This window comes from Manacus candei, unplaced genomic scaffold (genome assembly GCF_025592945.1).
Source record: "Manacus candei isolate 608988 ecotype Guabito, Panama unplaced genomic scaffold, ASM2559294v1 h1tg000050l, whole genome shotgun sequence".
Classification (NCBI taxonomy): domain Eukaryota; kingdom Metazoa; phylum Chordata; class Aves; order Passeriformes; family Pipridae; genus Manacus; species Manacus candei.
Window position 1 is genome coordinate 34,065,359 of NW_026138098.1, and position 16,260 is coordinate 34,081,618.

Genomic DNA, 16,260 nt, shown 5'->3' on the forward strand with positions numbered 1-16,260 from the left:
GCTTTTTGGGAGCTGCGCTGCTGTGCTCTGAGTTGGAGGAGTAGCCTTGTGCTTGGAGAGACCCAGGGCAGGTCAGCTAAAGCTAAGCCTTCAAACTGGCTTTTTCCTGGTGCTCTGAGGTTTCTAGATAGAAATCACACCTTTCAAATCAGACTTTCACAAAGTGCTTTTCCTTTGGGCGAGGGGACAGTGCATGGAATGACAGTGGCCATTTCAGGAAGTGATGTAATGGCAAAGGTTTCCTGTTGCTGCCTTTTTATCTGCTGTGTGCAAAGGATGTGGTGTGCAGGTCTGACTGGCTAATGACTACAGTTCCTGAGAGAGACATGGCAAAGGAAGCCACTCTCAGGTGGTTTTACCAGCTCAGTTTTAATAATACAACACAGTTGTGTTCAGGCTGGAGGCCAGGGATGAGGTCTGTGCACAGGCCCTGGGCAGTAAGTGCTGAGCAGCCGCAGGGATGAGGATACCTGTGGCTGCTGGCAGGGCTTGGCATGGACCCCTGGCAGGACTGGCCTGGTTCCTGGCCAGCTCCTGGTTCTGGAGCAGTGCCTTTCTGGGCTATCAAGAGTCCAGCTGATGGACCTTGTCTCGGACCATGGCTCTTGAAGCCAGCAGTTTGGCAAGTGAAATTAGAGGTGAAGAATCTGATCTGTGACACATGCCTTATTCTTCTTTGCAAACAGGGAGAGAAGGGAATTGCTGAGAATGCCTTGGTGGGAGCTAAAGGAGAACCTGGCCCTCCAGGTCTGCCTGGACCCCCTGGACCAAAGGTGAGTGATTTTTTTTCCTTCAGGGACTTGTGTGTTGTGAGGGATTGTGCCCAGCACAAGGTGTGTAGAAAGGAGTAAAGGTTGCATTCATCTGTGCCCACCTCTGACTACCTGCTGAAGGGGTGTCAGGTGCTGCAGAGTGTTTTAGTATTGTTGTTCTAAATGCTGAAGGTGATTTGTGAACTGTGTTTCTGGAAGGAAAATACCCTGCCTGTGCTCAAGTAACTCCCCTCTAGGCTCTGTGAAAAACCAGTCTGAACACTCCCTCTGCACTGGGTGGAACAGAAGGGCTCCTGGTGGGAAGTCGTGGCAGGAGATTTTGGCTTCCCAAGGAGAAGGGGGCACAGCAGGGGCGCTTGGCTGGTGCAGTTCTTCCTCCTGAAAATGCAAAGCCAAAGTGAAGTCACCCCTGGTGCACACAACACAGACCCATTCCTTTCCCTTTCTCACCAGGGAGAAGCTGGTGACGTTGGCCGGCCTGGTGCTGCAGGGTCACAGGGAGAAAAGGTACAGAGTTTCTGCATAAACCAACTCCAGGTTCAGAGGTTCAGTAGCTGCAAGTTTGTTCCTACATGTACAAAATTTACTGGAAAAGGAGAATTTTTAAATTAAGCTGTCAAACCCTGACTGTTCCAAAGGACCAGCAGAGAATGATTCCTGGAGTTTGAGCAAGTGAAGGGGCAGGCTCTGTTGACAGCATGTTCTTCTTGTTACAGGGGGAACGTGGTTCACCAGGAGACCAGGGACCCATGGGCCCAAGGGTAGGTGTTCCTTTACTAATGAGGAGTTTAGGCCCTTCAGAGGGGTCTGAGGATAGTGGGACCATACTGACAGTCCAGATTGTGTCTTCCTGTCACTAAAATGCTCATAACTGGGCAATGGCTGAGTTTGAGACAGGCCATTTATTTCTCCACTCCGTCTCCCACCTCCACATTAGAAGGAAAAAGTCTTCCAAGCCATCTCAGGGTGGCTTGTTTGTAGGAGGAGGTGGGTTTGGGCATCCCAGTCTGAACTCAGGCCCTTGGCCTATGAGAGAAGGGCAGCAGGAGGGTGCTTGGTGCGTGCCCGAGTCCAACAATTGGTCAAAAAATCCAGTTCCTGGATTCTGGCTTCAACTGTACCTCTTCCCAGACCTGCCAGCTTTGATGGTCAAGGCATGGAGATCTAGGCTGGGCTGGCTGCACTTCTGTAGTGTTTCCTACCCTACAGAAGCTTTCTGTAATAAATGAAGAACTGGACACTCATGAAATGGGTCCCTCTGAGCCCTCTTTTTCAGGGTGAACCACAGCTCTGAGCACCCCAAGGGAAGGGCAATCCCAACCCCTGGCTAAAGAGGTGGTACTTTGCAGGGCCCCAAAGGAGAGCCTGGGAAGGACGAAATGATGGACTATGATGGGAACATCAGTGAAGCTCTCCAGGTGAGCAACTACCCTCCTGTCCTGTGAGGTGACTGCTGGATGCTTTACAGTTTTGCAGGGGATGCAGACAGCTGGGAACAAGGTAGATCTGCTTCCTCAGCAGTAGCAGCAAAGGGAAGCACTTGGACTATGTGCCATAGTCCCCTCCATCCCACAGCTCCCTGCATGTAGTGTTTTTGTCAATACCTGGGCACCTTGCTGGGCTGATGGATTAACACCAGTGGGTGTAGAGGTCATGTGAATCCCCTCAGGAGTGGCCTATGGTGTGGGATAGGTGGTGAGTGAAGGTCACCAAAGCTTCCTGGGAAGTGTGCACTGAGGATGAGCAGTGAGTGAGTGGCTATGCCCAGCTCTGAGTTAGCCTGGGTTCCACTTTGGAAAAGGGGAAATTGTAGAATAACAGCTCTGTGGGACTCAGAGTGAGGGTTTTTTGCTCTTGTTAATTCTGTAGGTTCCTTGCTCACTTAGGCCACTGTTACATTAGTGGAGAAGAAACTACCTCCAGGAAAAAGCTTAGTTTTCTGATAACTGTTTTAGTTTTTAATTTTATTTTTTTCCTGTATTTTCCTAGGAAATAAGAACTTTGGCCTTGATGGTGAGTTCTGGTCTTTGCTGTGGGGTTTTGCACGAGTAGCCTTATGCCCATCCTAGGCAGAAGGCCTGACAATTTAGATGCAGCTAAAACATTTGGCCTTTGCTCTTGGGAGATAAAGCTGGGGCAGCTGACAGCTGAAGGGAGAGCTCATCTTGCCTTCTGATCTTGAATTCTAATCAAGACTTTGATCTCTCTGCTTTAAGACATAATACATGCTGCTGAGAACAGGGAGTGCTCAGAAGGAGTAGGGAAGAGCAACTCTGAGGGCTCTCTACTGCTTGGCTTCCCAGCCAAATATGATTTTAGGAATCCCTTGAAAAATTCCCTGTGATTTCCCTTTAAACTCCAGAGAGCCTTTGGGTTTCAAAACACAAAAATAAAAGCCCTGTTGATAATATGAAAATGAACTTTTTCTTTATCTAGGGACCCCCAGGACTTCCAGGTGTGGCTGGACCTCCAGGGCCACCAGGACAGAAGGTACTGGCTCAGTTCAGCACTTGCAAAGCTTAGGGAAACAGGAGTAGCCCAGGAAGAATTCCCACCCACAGCTCTTCCCTGTGCTCCTATCTCCCTGTCCAGCGCTCTTGAACTGTCCTGCTGGTCTCTACCACTCCTACTCATGCACTATATCCTGAAAATCTCTTTTCCCACAATGATAATGCCTTATCCGAAAGATGAAGAATCCTTTCTACTTTCCCTCCCCTACAGAGAGCGGCTTGTGGGAACTGCACTCTGTGGGATTGTGTTGGTTGGGGACTGTGTAACAGTACTGGGGCTGTGAACTGGCAGTCAGGATCAACAAGACATGGAAAGTGCTCAGGCAGTCACACAATGTATTGTTTCAGCAGAGGCTTCCATGCTTTACTTTCTGTAAAAAATAAAAAAACCCAGGTTTTTCCACGCTTTTTCCCTGTGACTAGTCCCTGCAGTCATTTCTGCAATGCCCATCCTTCATTGTCACCGTGAACGAGTCACAACAGCTGCTTTCAAACTGCCAGAGTAACAATTCTGTGTTTCAGGGTGAAATTGGCTTGCCAGGTCCTCCAGGCCATGATGGAGAAAAGGTAAGGCATGATGCTCTTCCCTTCAGTGGCCTTGCCTGGAGTCAGTGTGTTCCACCTCTGTCACTGACAGAGCACAGTTGCTTTTCCCACAGGGGAGAACAGTATTTTGCTTGACAAAAGTGAGCATTAATGGTTTATCAATGTCCTAACATTTATCATGGCAATGCTACTTTGTCCTGTCTCCAAGGGGCATATCCATGAGGGAGAGGATGAGTGCTGGGAGAGGCTCTGGGCCAGGCAGGAGTAAACTTTCTCTTATCTGTAAAAACTTCACTTTGTGTTGTGTGAATTTTTTTTAGGGACCACGTGGCAAGCCTGGAGAAATGGGCCCCCCTGGCCCTCACGGACTGCCAGGAAAGGATGGACCCCCTGGAATAAAGGGAGAGCCAGGCCATGTTGGGGTCAGAGGAGAGAAGGGCGATAAGGGAGAGCCAGGACAAACGGGCTCGCCGGTGAGTAAACCAAGGCCTCTCAGACTACTGGTGGCTACCCAGGTTATGGGCAAGGCCCTGGGACTCCTTGGGCACCTCCGAGCCCCTCCGAGGTGGGTGCTGCTGTGTGAAGTGTGACACTACAGAAGTGAGATCCTGGCATCTGGCAGATGTGCTGTCCCTGCTGCCTGCCCTGCCCTGCCCTCTGGGCCCTGTGTCACTGCCTCAGCTTGCTGCCTGGCGTGTTGCTGGCACTGACTCTGAGCAAGGAGGCTGATGCACCAGTATGCCCCATCCTGGGAGGGCACCTGCATGGGGTAACCTGTGACATCCTGGCCACTAACAGGGGCACAGTGCCCGGGCTCCCAGCTTGTCTGTTACAGCTTCTGTGTCCCCAGCACTGCTCAAGGACAACGACTTCCTGCCTCCCTATAAGAGCACTAGGATAAAACTCCTGCTGTCTCAACAGCTGGCTGTTAGGGAGTGATTCCTAGCATGGACTCCAGCAAGCTGCATAACCACAAGCAGAACATGGAGGCAGGAAAGCAGTGCCCCATCCCTGCTCAGGGGACGGGCACATCCACAGTGGCAGGAGGATGTTCAGCCATTTGCTCATCCACTTCCAATACTAGTGAAGCCCAGCATTTCCCCGGGCACCTGATGGATGTCTGGGGTTTTCAGGGAGCTCTTGGGATGGCCAGAGCCAGTCTTGACTCCTGCAATGATGTCTTGTGTGTCTGCCTGACTTAGTCTTGCAAAAAATCCACAAATCTTTCTTGATCCATAGGGTCTAGATGGCCCCACTGGAGAGAAAGGCGAACGAGGTGACCAAGGGATGCCAGGACCATCAGGATTGCCGGGTCCCATTGGACTTCCAGGATTGACAGTAAGAATGGGAAAGACAGGCTGCTCTTTCCTGCTTGGTAAAGAGAAAACAGCACAGAGCAGCACACAAGGGTTCATTTCCCAAAGTGCTGAGTATCCTGGGAGACTCAGAGCCCTGCCCTTAATTAGGTGTCACAGAATGTCCGTCTGGTCTCCAGCAGCAGGCAGGGAATGTGGAATACATGGTCTGCTCACGCTCCTCCCTGAAGGAGCTGCTGCTGGCCAGCACATGGGTGGTTCACAGACGGCTTCTGATGGAGGGAGACTCCAGAGCACAGCCAGTGGTGACAGGGTCTGTTGTTGTGTGCAGGGAGAGAAGGGTGAGCCTGGGGAACATGGAGACAAAGGAAATCCAGGAGAATCGGTAGGTCACCTTTCTCATGTTTCTTCTGCAATCTGGGCAGCCAGGGAGGGACGATTTGTCAGCAAAGCTGCTGGAAACAGGCACATCCCACCCTCTGGTGAAACCCCCTCACTGAGGACAGCAAGGCCTCATCTCCTGGGACTGGATCACCAGCCACCTCTAGCTCCTGATGCCCCCCTTTCCCTGACACAAGAACAATCTATCTCACAACCAGCAGTCAATAAGGAATGCCTGGGGTAGAACAGAAGATCTTGGAAAGTGTAACAAATATTTTCCTCAGCATTTGCAGTATAGGGGTTTCCTAGCAATACTTGCATATATATATACACACATACACATATACATTTAGGGTTTTTTCAGTAGATTTTAGGGTTCTTGAATTTGCCCACTCTCCCCTCAGAACTCACCCCTAGGTTTTAGAATGCCCTGCAGCAAGGAGTCCCACAGGCTGTTGACATGTGTGGAGCCAGCCACCTTCTTCCCTATCTTTTGCTCTTTGACCCTGTGCCTCCTCGCATGAACTGTGGTAGAACAGTGAAAGCGGACGTTTCTTTGGCAAAAACCTCACTGCTTTCTCTCCTCCTAAATATTTGCAACTGCTGCATAACCCTCCCCAGCGTCCTGCTGCTGCTTCCCAGTCACTCTGTCTTGGATCACTGCTGCTTCCAAATGCAGTCCTTAGGGGGAGTCCAGGTTTCCCAGCCTGGCAGAGATCTGCTGCACCTTGTGCCCTGTCTGCCTTTGTCCCTAGGGCAGCACATTGACGGTGACTTCTCCTGGTTTGCTTTCTAGATATCTGGCCCCCCCGGACCCCAGGGTCCTCCTGGACCTCCAGTAAGTTTTGAGTGATTCACCTCAGGAGCAAGGCACTGGGCATGGGGGGGATAGAGTGGGAAGTGACTGGGGAGGATTCTGTGTGGAGAAAACAGGCAGAACCAGTGCAGTGTTGAAATGGGAAACGTATCACTTCCAAACCCACCCCCAGGGTAGGTCAGAGCTGTGGTGGGCTGGGTGGGCAAAGAGAGGGGCTTATGTTAGTCTCAGATGAAAGGGAAGACAGTAGTAAGATGGGATGATGGGATTAAAGGGATCAACTGCAGAAATCGTCTTAATAGCACACCTGGCCCCCTGCCAGGGTGTGCTTGGCAAGAGCCTTCTCGTTACCAGATGAGAACAGTACATGAAGTGCCCGTGACACAAATAAAGAGGCCTCTGTGCCCTCAGAAAGCGAAAGCTCTGTACTGAACACTGAGCTGGGATACCTGGAGTTTAAAGCCCATCCTGAAACATTACTCATGTCTTGTCTCTCATCCCAAATACAGGGTCTTCAGGGCCTCCCAGGACCTAAGGTAAGGCTGCAAAATATTACATCCTGAAATTTAACCAAAGTTGTCGTAGGTGTTAGAATTCCCTTCAGTAACAACTTCCTAGTGTTCAAATAGTACTTTTCTTCCATCTTTGTAAGAGGACAAATCCTTCTGGATGTTTTCTTGAAGGAAATGGATTAGCAGCTCTCACTTTAGGGCCCAAAGAACTGATCGTTCCCTCCAGTTTTCATCCAGAGAAGTGGGAAGTCACTGGTCCATGGAAATCTTCCCATGAGAAAACAGTTGAAATCTTTGCCTGAAGGGTCAAGATCTGTACAGCAGGATGAACGTACATCATACATCTCTAAGTAACTGACCTGTAGCTTGAAAGGAGCCTTAGAATTACCCTGTATGTTCTGCTGTAAAGCACTCGAGAACTTCCCTGTCCTTGGTGGTGAGAATCTTTTTAATCTGTCTAAATGCTCAGCCCACACTATTGCTTTGCCTGCTGTAAAACAGCTCCTAGACAAAAAATAGTTCAAGGAAAGATGCATCTTTCCTCTGAAATTCTGGGCAAAGATTGGAAAATGTGGCCAACATCTTAATTGTTCTGGTTATCCTCAGTATTTGGCCACCAGCACTGTTTGGGTGCTGAAGGGGATGGTGTCCTTATCCTGATTCTCCTTTCCTCTAGGTGTTATTACAGACACAGTAATCCATCTGGTCTATAACTCAGTAGCCACTGCTATCAGGTGGCTGGGAGACTTGTGTAAGAGACTGTGCAAACTTGGTTCTTCTGACACTTCTGTCTCAAAATGCAACCAAAATAACGTCTTGAAATGCCTCATGAACAGGAATGAGGGGAAAGAAGCTTTGGGTTACACTTTGAGTTTGTGAGAAAAAATTATTTAATATATTGTGTTTTGTTTACTATTGCTATATAGTTCATAATACAGAATTTAAAAAATACAGTTGGGAAAGGAATGATGAAATTATTTTCCCCAAATGTTTAAACTGATGCCTTTACATTTACAAAAGTCTTTGCAAAGATGACTTCTGCATGATTTTTCTCTGAAGCTTGTAGACACCTGTTATTTACTTTCAATCAATCCACATCTTAAAATGTAAACCTGCCCTATCAGATAACTTCTGGTTATTTGTCTATAAATATATATACAGCAACAACAGCAGGGAGAGCAGCACAGGAGTGAGCCCAGTTCCCCTTTCAACATCTTTACTCACAGGGCCTGAATCTCCTCCATCTGCCATTAACTTAGAACAGGTGCTCACACAGGGGGAATTTGACTGACAGTGGTTTTCTTCAAATTGGGCTGAGAATTGGGCTAAAGCATTACTCTGGTGCCTCTTGTATCCCCCCTGCTGCTCCGGGGCTCTCTGAAGGGAGGAATGTTTGTTATATAAGTGCTGTTATGGTGAGTTTATTTTCTGCTCCATCCTTCCTTTAGGGGGAAGCAGGGATTGATGGAGTGAAAGGAGAGAAGGGTGCCCAGGGTGAAAAAGGAGACAGAGGGCCACTGGGATTACCCGTAAGTATCCAGGAAGCAAACAGCACTTTGTGAGCCAAACTTGTGTCAGCTGTAAAAAGATCCCTCAATAGGAGACGCATGCGGGGATTTGATATGTAAAGACAGAGAAAGAGATGGTCTATAAATAACTGTGCCTTTGCTCTGTACAGAGCCTTCAACTTTGAGATCGGTTGAGTAGATCAGCCATCACTTTATTTCTTCCTGCTTCTGGGAGGATTGGGAAAAACAAGCAGTAGCTTTCCTGGGGGTTCTCTGCACTTCAGGGCAAAGGGACAAAGCCAGAAACAGAAGTCAGAGATGTGGAAAAGTAAATGCCTTCCCAGCCACTTGTCAGCTGGGCCAAGCTTTGTACAAAGCGTGGTGGTTCTCAGTGCACCCAACTTCTTCAATAGCCAGAACATTCCTGTCACTTCTGCTGTGGAATCAGTGCTTTCCCTGCCCTGGCGTGTCCCTGCTGTGTGTGAACTCAGTCCTTTTAGCCTGTGTTAGTGCACTGCTTGGCAGCCAAAGGAATTGAGGCTCAATACATTACAGAGAAATTACAGGAGCTTTAGATACAAACCTGGGGACTTGGTGAAGCTCTTGGCTCACATCTGCTAAAGCCCGCTGTGTGAGCTGACAGCTGATAATGAGTTAGTCCCACCCAGTTGCTCCACTGGCCCCAAAGCCCTCTCCTCATAAAAAGCACTGGTGGCACAGTACACCCTCTCCCTTTCCTGAATGCCCTGGAATGAGCACTGCAGAGTGCATCTCATGTACTGTGTGACTTTGTCCTGTGTTTGACCACTCAGATCCCTTGTCCCTGACTTTGGCTGAAATGTGCGTGTCTTTGTTTGTAAAATGTTTTCCTCCTTTAGTTGTGCTGTGTAGCAATTCCCTTCCAGGGCCTGAATGCATCCTCTCTGAGTCTAGGCCCCCAGGTGAGCTCACATGACTGTATTCCTGTGGCTCCAGGCAGAGCCAGTGAGGAGAAAGCAGTGCTTTGGGAAGGCCACAACAACCCCCTGCAGTGCTACAGGCTGGGGGCAGAGTGGCTGGAGAGCAGCCAGGCAGAAAGGGACCTGGGAGTTTGGATTGACAGGAAGCTGAACATGAGCCAGCAGTGTGCCCAGGTGGCCAAGAAAGCCAATGGCATCCTGGCCTGGATCAGGAACACTGTGCCCAACAGGTCCAGGGAAGTGATTCTGCCCCAGTACTCAGCACTGGTGAGGTCACACCAGTTCAGGAAGAATATTGAGGGGCTGGAGCACGTTCAGAGAAGAGCAGTGAGGCTGGGGAAGGGACTTGAGCACAAGTCCTATGAGGAGAGACTGAGGGAGGTGAGCCTGGAGAAGAGGAGACTCAGGGGAGACCTCCTCACTCTACAGCTCCCTGACAGGAGGTTGTAGCCAGGTGGGGGTTGGTCTCTTCTCCCAGGCAGCGATCAGCAAGACAAGAGGGCTTGGTCTTAAGCTCTGCCAGGGGAGGTTTAGGTTGGATATTAGGAAGAAATTCTTTACAGAGAGGGTAATCAGGCATTGGAATGGGCTGCCAAGGGAAGTGGTGGATTCTCCATCCCTGGAGGTGTTTAAGATGAGACTGGATGTGGCATCAGTGCCATGGGCTGGGAACCACGGTGGTAGTGGATTAAGGGTGGGACTTGATGATCCGGCAGGTCCCTTCCAACCCAGCTGATTCTGGGATTCTGTGATTCTATGATCAAATGCAGAGGATTGTGCTGCAGTGAGAAGACAGAGCCCAGTCCCACGAGAAATAGAAACAGAAGTTTTCTGTGTAGATGGTTATTCCCTCAAGGCTGTGGGGTATCTGGACAGGGGAAGGAGATCCTTGTGACAGTTTGAGAAGAAGATGCCCCAGCAATTGTCCTGAGAAGCTCACCAGCATGGCAGGGAATGTGCTGGCTGCTTCTCCTAGAGCCCCATTAGCCCCCAGGGTCCCTTGGCTTCTCATGTCACTCTTCCTGAGCTATAGAGAGGGGAGGGCTCAGAAGTGTCCTCTGGGAAATATTTTGTGTTTGGATCAGCACTATCAGCTGGCCAACCAGGAAGCACAGTTACTGAGCTGCTGGTAAGATCAGACACTGTGGACCTTGTGTCCCTCCTCAGAGCCACTGAACTCTGTTCCTAAGCTTTTTCATGCCTGATTCTGTGTGTCTTCAGCCTGTAAAACTAAATGCAGTGCCAGACAGGTACTGAACTGTTTCAGACTCTGTAAAATCGTGCAGCTGGATCTGTTGCCTTTTCCTCTGTGACTAAGGGCTTGACATGATGCCAGAATTTCAACAGCCTTGGGCTTCTCTATGGCAATGCAGGTTCCAACTCTGCTGTCACATTGTCCTTTTGTGTGATCTGTCACAGAACAGCTGCTTCCCCAGGAGTTTTCTTGGTGGCATTGAGAGAAGGAAATTTACCCTCTTTAAGAGGATCTAAAAGTTGCGGGTCAATGTTATATGTATTCAGTGTTTCTGTGTTTTTGTTGGTTTGCTTGTAAGTACCATCACCTGTCCTTGAGATCTTAATTTTTGTTAATTGCAAGCATATGTTTGTCTCAAGTCACTGCTTCACTCACCTCTCCCCTCCCCTCTCCTCCTGCCTTGTTTTTGTGAACCCTCCCCGTCTGTTCAGGGTGCTTCAGGTTTAGACGGCAGGCCTGGACCACCGGTGAGTTCCATTTCTCCATTGCCCTATGTTCCTCCTCCCCAGTTCCATGATTTGTTTTGTGTATTCCAGCCCAGTTCTAGTTTACACCAGGAATAATTTGTTCCAAAGCAGGCTTGGGAGGGTGGCTAAACTTAGACTGGGGAGTGATGTCACACACTTATGTTTTTTGATGCTATGAGTCTGTCTGGATCCTGGGATCACAGCTGCCTTGTTCCACTTTGCCTCAGTAACAAGATGAATGAAACCTCTGCATGGTTCCATGATGTTCTGTTCTCCTGTCCTCTCTGTCCTGAGGGATCTCTGTCCTGTAGTTCTCCGTGGTAGCCTTGCTTGCTGCCTTTACACAGCAGGAGCTCTTCAGTTTTGTCTGAGGTGTAATAACGCCGGAGCGTTTTGTGCTGTGAGCAGGAACGTTTGTGTCAGCTGCTCTGACTTCTGAACAGAACCTGAATGGCAGCTTATACACTCACTTGTTTGGGGATGTTGTAGATTTAATTTTATAGAGGTGCAAGGGAAACCTCAGTGTATTCCAAGGCACTGAGTGATGCCGAAGTGCAGGCAATTAAGATTTCCATGATTGTATGAATTCAAGGAGAGCCCGATTTTTCTTACTTCCTTCACTGCACTGAAGTTGTGTGCTGCATGAGCTACTCCTCCACTTGTATTCTGCAGATCTTAACTTGTCTGAAAACCTCTCCTGATCCACATGAATCATCCTGCTCACATCGGAGGGGTTACTTCAGTGACTAGGGATTGCAGGCTGATGTTAAAAAATGCAAACCCCTTTGCCTTAAGGCTTTTAGAAAAAGACTTCTCAAGCCTTGGTTCTTCCTAGGAGGCAGGTAATATGCCTCAAAAGTATCCCTTTATTGAGGCTCCATGATGGAAGTGTAGATCCATACCTGTGTGGTTAGCAAAGTGTGGATGGAGTTCAAGGAGTCTATAAAGAGTTGGAAGTGCCCAAATCCTGTTCTTAGCCAGAAGGACTATTGCTGAACTGCTGCACTGCCCACATTAAAGATCAGCTTTGACTGGTTCATTTCCCAAAGCTCCAGCAAGTTTCAGGAGCACTGGGAAAGAAGTTTGGTATGCTGGTGGGAGATGGCCCCTGTGTCAAAGGGTTAGGAACAACACTGGGTTTTCCTGTTGGCACGACTGGGAGCCTGGTGGAGTGACAGGAATGGCAAAGAGGGAACAGAGGGACTGGAGGGTACCCCTCTTAGTTCACATCTCTGCCTGTGCACCCCTGCATTCCTTGCTGCACCACAGGGTCTGTCACCTTGCATGCACAACTCACTGGCTGCCTGCCACCACGTAACAGGACGCTTTCTATCTTGCTCAGCTCTGCTGATTTGGGGGGGGGAGAAGGGAAAATAAGGAAATAAAGGAGAATTGCCTAACATAATTCTAAATGGCCTTTATTCTGCTACAGCTTTCAGCCTTGTCTGATATGAACTAGAGAGAAAGAAATCCTGTCTGTGGAGTTGGTAGAAATGCCTGCTGAAACAATTGTCAAGGGAAAGCTTCAAAATTAAAAATAAGGCTCTGTACAGTGGTGCTGGTGTGATCTAACTTAGCAGTTCCCATGTTGTTCAAACTGCCTGTACCAACTACTTCAGATCACCACCAACACTGAAAGCTGTAGTGGTGCGAGGTGCCCTCCACCACCAGACTGTCCTTCCAAGCTGTGCTTTGCCTCAGGGAGCAGCGGTGTCTCCTGGTTTAATGAGGCCCTTGAATAAAAGCATCCTGATGTGTTTTCCTTCCTACAACTGCAGGGTACTCCAGGACCAATTGGGGTTTCAGGACCAGCAGGACCAAAAGGAGAAAGGGTGAGTTTGCTTCAGAACTGACTGATGCTCTGTAACTTCTCTGAAGATGTGACAGCTCTGAGGAGTAGAGGAGATCTAGGCTTTTCCAGAGATGGAACTGCCCTCTCCTTGTGCATACAAGACTCTCAGCTGGGCCTCTTTGATATTTGAGTACCTCATCCTTGGAGGTTTTAGGTGTTTTGAATTGCATCCTTTGCTTTTTCTTCTCTAGTGCTTTGCTCCCTGTTTGTACTGAGTAGGAACGTAGCAATTTCTACTCTTTTGTCTCCATTTCAGGGCAGTAAAGGAGATCCTGGAGTTGCAGGACCAATGGGGCCAGCAGGGCTTCCTGTGAGTATGGGCATACAAGGGATTTATCTACAGGGCCTGTATCACTGACAGCTGAAGATGCTGCAGTAATCCAGTGTTTGCAATCACAGCTGGGTTGAGTGTAACTCCAGTTACAAACCTTTGCTCACTACGGGAGCGACAGAAAGAGCTCAAGAGCAGTGACTCAGAGGGAGGAGGAGGAAGCTGAAGGGAAATTGTTAATTCACCTTGGTCCTCAAGCTACCAAAAGAAGCTGAGTGGGGCTCCCAGGATAGGTATTTTAGTCCAAAATGCTGCTTTGGAGCACCTCTGCTTTCACAGCCTGGCTGGGAGAGCCCTGTCCTGCCATTGCAGGGACAAAAGCTGCCTCCAGTGAGGTTAACAAATTCCACTGTTTGGGATTGCTTTTGGAAAAACGGGGCCAGTGTTGGAACTCTAGTGTAATGTAATCATGAAGCTGTTTTGTTGCTTAACACAAAAAAGGAAGTTTGCTGCTTTTATCAGGGACTGCCTTCTCTAAACTAGTTTGTTTTTTATCTGAAGAACCCTTAGAGGAGTAGTGCTGTTACAGCCTGGATGGTCTGATGGAGCGGAGGTTGTCTGCTGGAAAAGTTTTGTTTGTTTGTAACATAAGTGGAAAAAAACCCAAATCCCTGAGCACACATTCTTCTTTTTGAGTGGGAATACAGTGGGACCTACTTGTTTTAAAATATTTTATGTTGATGCATTTCAGGGTTTACAAGGTCTGCCTGGTGACAAAGGAATCCGGGTAAGTTACCAGGCAAACTTGTATTTAATTACTAACACCTTTACACAGGGACAGCCCAGTTAACTCTGAGCACCTCTAGTAGCCAGCATGTGTTTGTCTGCTAGACCTTCACACAAGTGACTTTGCATACCTGGATTTTAGAAGGTGATACCTGTAGCTTGTCCCATCACCTAGGACATTGTGGCACATCTGCCTGAAGGCTGAAGGAGGGATTTTCTAATGTGTTCATTGCTGTCACAGCTCTGTTCTCACCAAAGCATGGGACTTCATGTGTAGTTCAGTTAGGCCAGAGTGGTGTGCTTTAGGAAATCCTACTTATCTACTTACTGATGTGTGTAAATTCCCATGAGAATTAGCTGAGGTGCAGCCACAAATCTTATTTTGGTACTTTTAAATTCCCCCTGAAGCATGAAAAAGAAGGTTGTCCTCTAGCAAACACTCCTCCAGAGAATTTGGAAGATGGAAATTTGGAAAAGATAAATTAAATTTGCCTGCCTTAAAGAGTCAGACATGAAATCTCTTCAGGCGTTACCCTGAATAGATATGATGGTGAAGAGTTGGGTCAAAACCAGAAACATGAATGGCAGACTTTCCATTGTACCACCTGTGTTAATAGAAAGATAAATATTACCAAGAAGTGTATGTTGAGAAGCTCCTTCTTTTTCATCAGGTTTTCTTGCCTGTTAAAGCTCTGAATCTTTTTGATAAAGACACTTGAGAGCTATAGTTGAATATAATTTATATTTAGAAATACAAATGACTTCTGGATTCGAGTCTTTGTAAGATAACAATTGTCCTGATGTCAAGCAGTTCAGCATAGTACAAGTGTGTGTACTCACACAACTCTTCATATGACTCTGGTATCACCTGAATTTATCTGAAAACGTAAATTTTGATAGTGCATGTGCCCATGTGGTGATTTCATTATATGGGTTTGCTTTTGATACATAGTGAGTCCTCCATCTGCAATGGATTTCTGACCTTACTTTGCACAGAAAGGGCAGTTTTGTAAAGAAGCAGCCAACTGGCATCTTAAACTAGGGGAGAAAGGTTCAAGGGAGCCCCAAAGTTCTCCCCTTTTTTAATCATTGCATTTCTGGCTTTGCTTCTTAACTTCCTCTTCCCTAACATGTGTTTTGTTTTGTTTTGTTTGTGTGGCTTCTAAACAAAAAGTAACTTTTAATTCCTAGACTTTTTCAGTTGGTTTTTAAACTGGGTGTCTTAGTTACAGAAGGATCTGTCATTAGCTGTAGATGGGATTTTTCTGAGCTCTGGCATAAAAGCAAATGAAACTGGGAGAAATTGCAACTCCTTGTAGAGGATGAGTTCAAAAGCTTGAGTGGGAGGTTGTGCTGGCCCCTTGAAATGTGCATGCACTTTGCATCACTGCAACCCATAATTTGCAATGATGAAAAAGTTTGAGAAACTTGAGTCTAAATGGGCAAGTGTGATATTTTAGCAGATGGGATCCTAGAAAATACCCCTTTTCCCACTGAGTAGAGGGGATTCCCCTTACTCCTCCAAAAGTCCCAGGCAATTTGCCAAAATCCTGTCTGTTCCTTTAGGCAGAGCAGGGCTCTTTAAACCCCAGAAATGTTCCTGCTGCCCTCTGCTCCAAGTGGGAGACGAGTGTGTTGTGGTTGTGCCCAGGGTCGGGGTGGGAACAGGCAGAGTTTTGTGTAACCCAGCTGAAAAAGTGGGACCCCTGAGCTCGTGCTGCCAACCTGATGCCTTCACTCTTATTTTAATGCCTGTGTTGTTTTTTTTCTTGTGTGTATGTGCCTCTTCCTCGCTCCTACAGGTCCACCTTTGTCCCCTTTATCCCTCCATCCTGTTCCGCCTTTCTTCCTGGTTCCTTCCTCCTTCCTCCAGAGCAACCCATGGCGCACTTTTCCTGGATTATCCTCTCCATTCCTGCACTTGGCTCTGGGTGACTTCTCCTCATTGCCTCTCCTCTCCCATCCATTTCTCTTGCCAGCTTTGGGTTTAACGCCTTTTTTTTTTTTTTTTTTTTTTTAAAGAAACAGCAGCCCGTGCTGTCTGACTTTATCCCTTAATTCCTTTAACGCTCCCCACAAGTTCAGAGTTCAGTTCCCTGTGCAGCAGCCCCTTCCCCTGTTTCATGCTCAGCAGCTCTGAGGATTTTGTGTTATACTGGCAAATACCATGCTATACCCTTGTGCTGCCAGGTAAGAGGGTCAGGGAGCAGCTGCTGCCCTGTGGCTGCTCTAGTCCCTGGTCTAACAGGTTTTTTGGGAGAGCACTACTCAGAGCATCCTAAGGGGCATCCAGGTTGTATGGACTCT

General features: G+C 48.0%; 1 protein-coding gene across 20 annotated transcripts in view; it reads left to right on the forward strand.

Annotated features, from left to right (window-relative positions):
* Window positions 1-16,260, forward strand: part of COL13A1 (collagen type XIII alpha 1 chain) — a 95,612-nt gene that overhangs the window by 64,107 nt on the left and 15,245 nt on the right. For 16 of the 20 annotated variants that reach the window (XM_051800281.1, XM_051800282.1, XM_051800280.1 and 13 more), the window contains 17 exons: window positions 687-773; window positions 1,227-1,280; window positions 1,490-1,534; window positions 2,123-2,191; window positions 2,763-2,786; window positions 3,210-3,263; window positions 3,806-3,850; window positions 4,150-4,302; window positions 5,069-5,167; window positions 5,477-5,530; window positions 6,323-6,364; window positions 6,853-6,879; window positions 8,304-8,384; window positions 11,009-11,044; window positions 12,823-12,876; window positions 13,153-13,206; window positions 13,919-13,954. In XM_051800281.1, the coding sequence (XP_051656241.1) occupies window positions 687-773; window positions 1,227-1,280; window positions 1,490-1,534; window positions 2,123-2,191; window positions 2,763-2,786; window positions 3,210-3,263; window positions 3,806-3,850; window positions 4,150-4,302; window positions 5,069-5,167; window positions 5,477-5,530; window positions 6,323-6,364; window positions 6,853-6,879; window positions 8,304-8,384; window positions 11,009-11,044; window positions 12,823-12,876; window positions 13,153-13,206; window positions 13,919-13,954 (1,014 nt within the window). The remainder of the gene's footprint in view (window positions 1-686; window positions 774-1,226; window positions 1,281-1,489; window positions 1,535-2,122; window positions 2,192-2,762; window positions 2,787-3,209; window positions 3,264-3,805; window positions 3,851-4,149; window positions 4,303-5,068; window positions 5,168-5,476; window positions 5,531-6,322; window positions 6,365-6,852; window positions 6,880-8,303; window positions 8,385-11,008; window positions 11,045-12,822; window positions 12,877-13,152; window positions 13,207-13,918; window positions 13,955-16,260) is intronic. The other 4 variants (XM_051800286.1, XM_051800291.1, XM_051800289.1 and 1 more) reach the window with 3 other exon arrangements.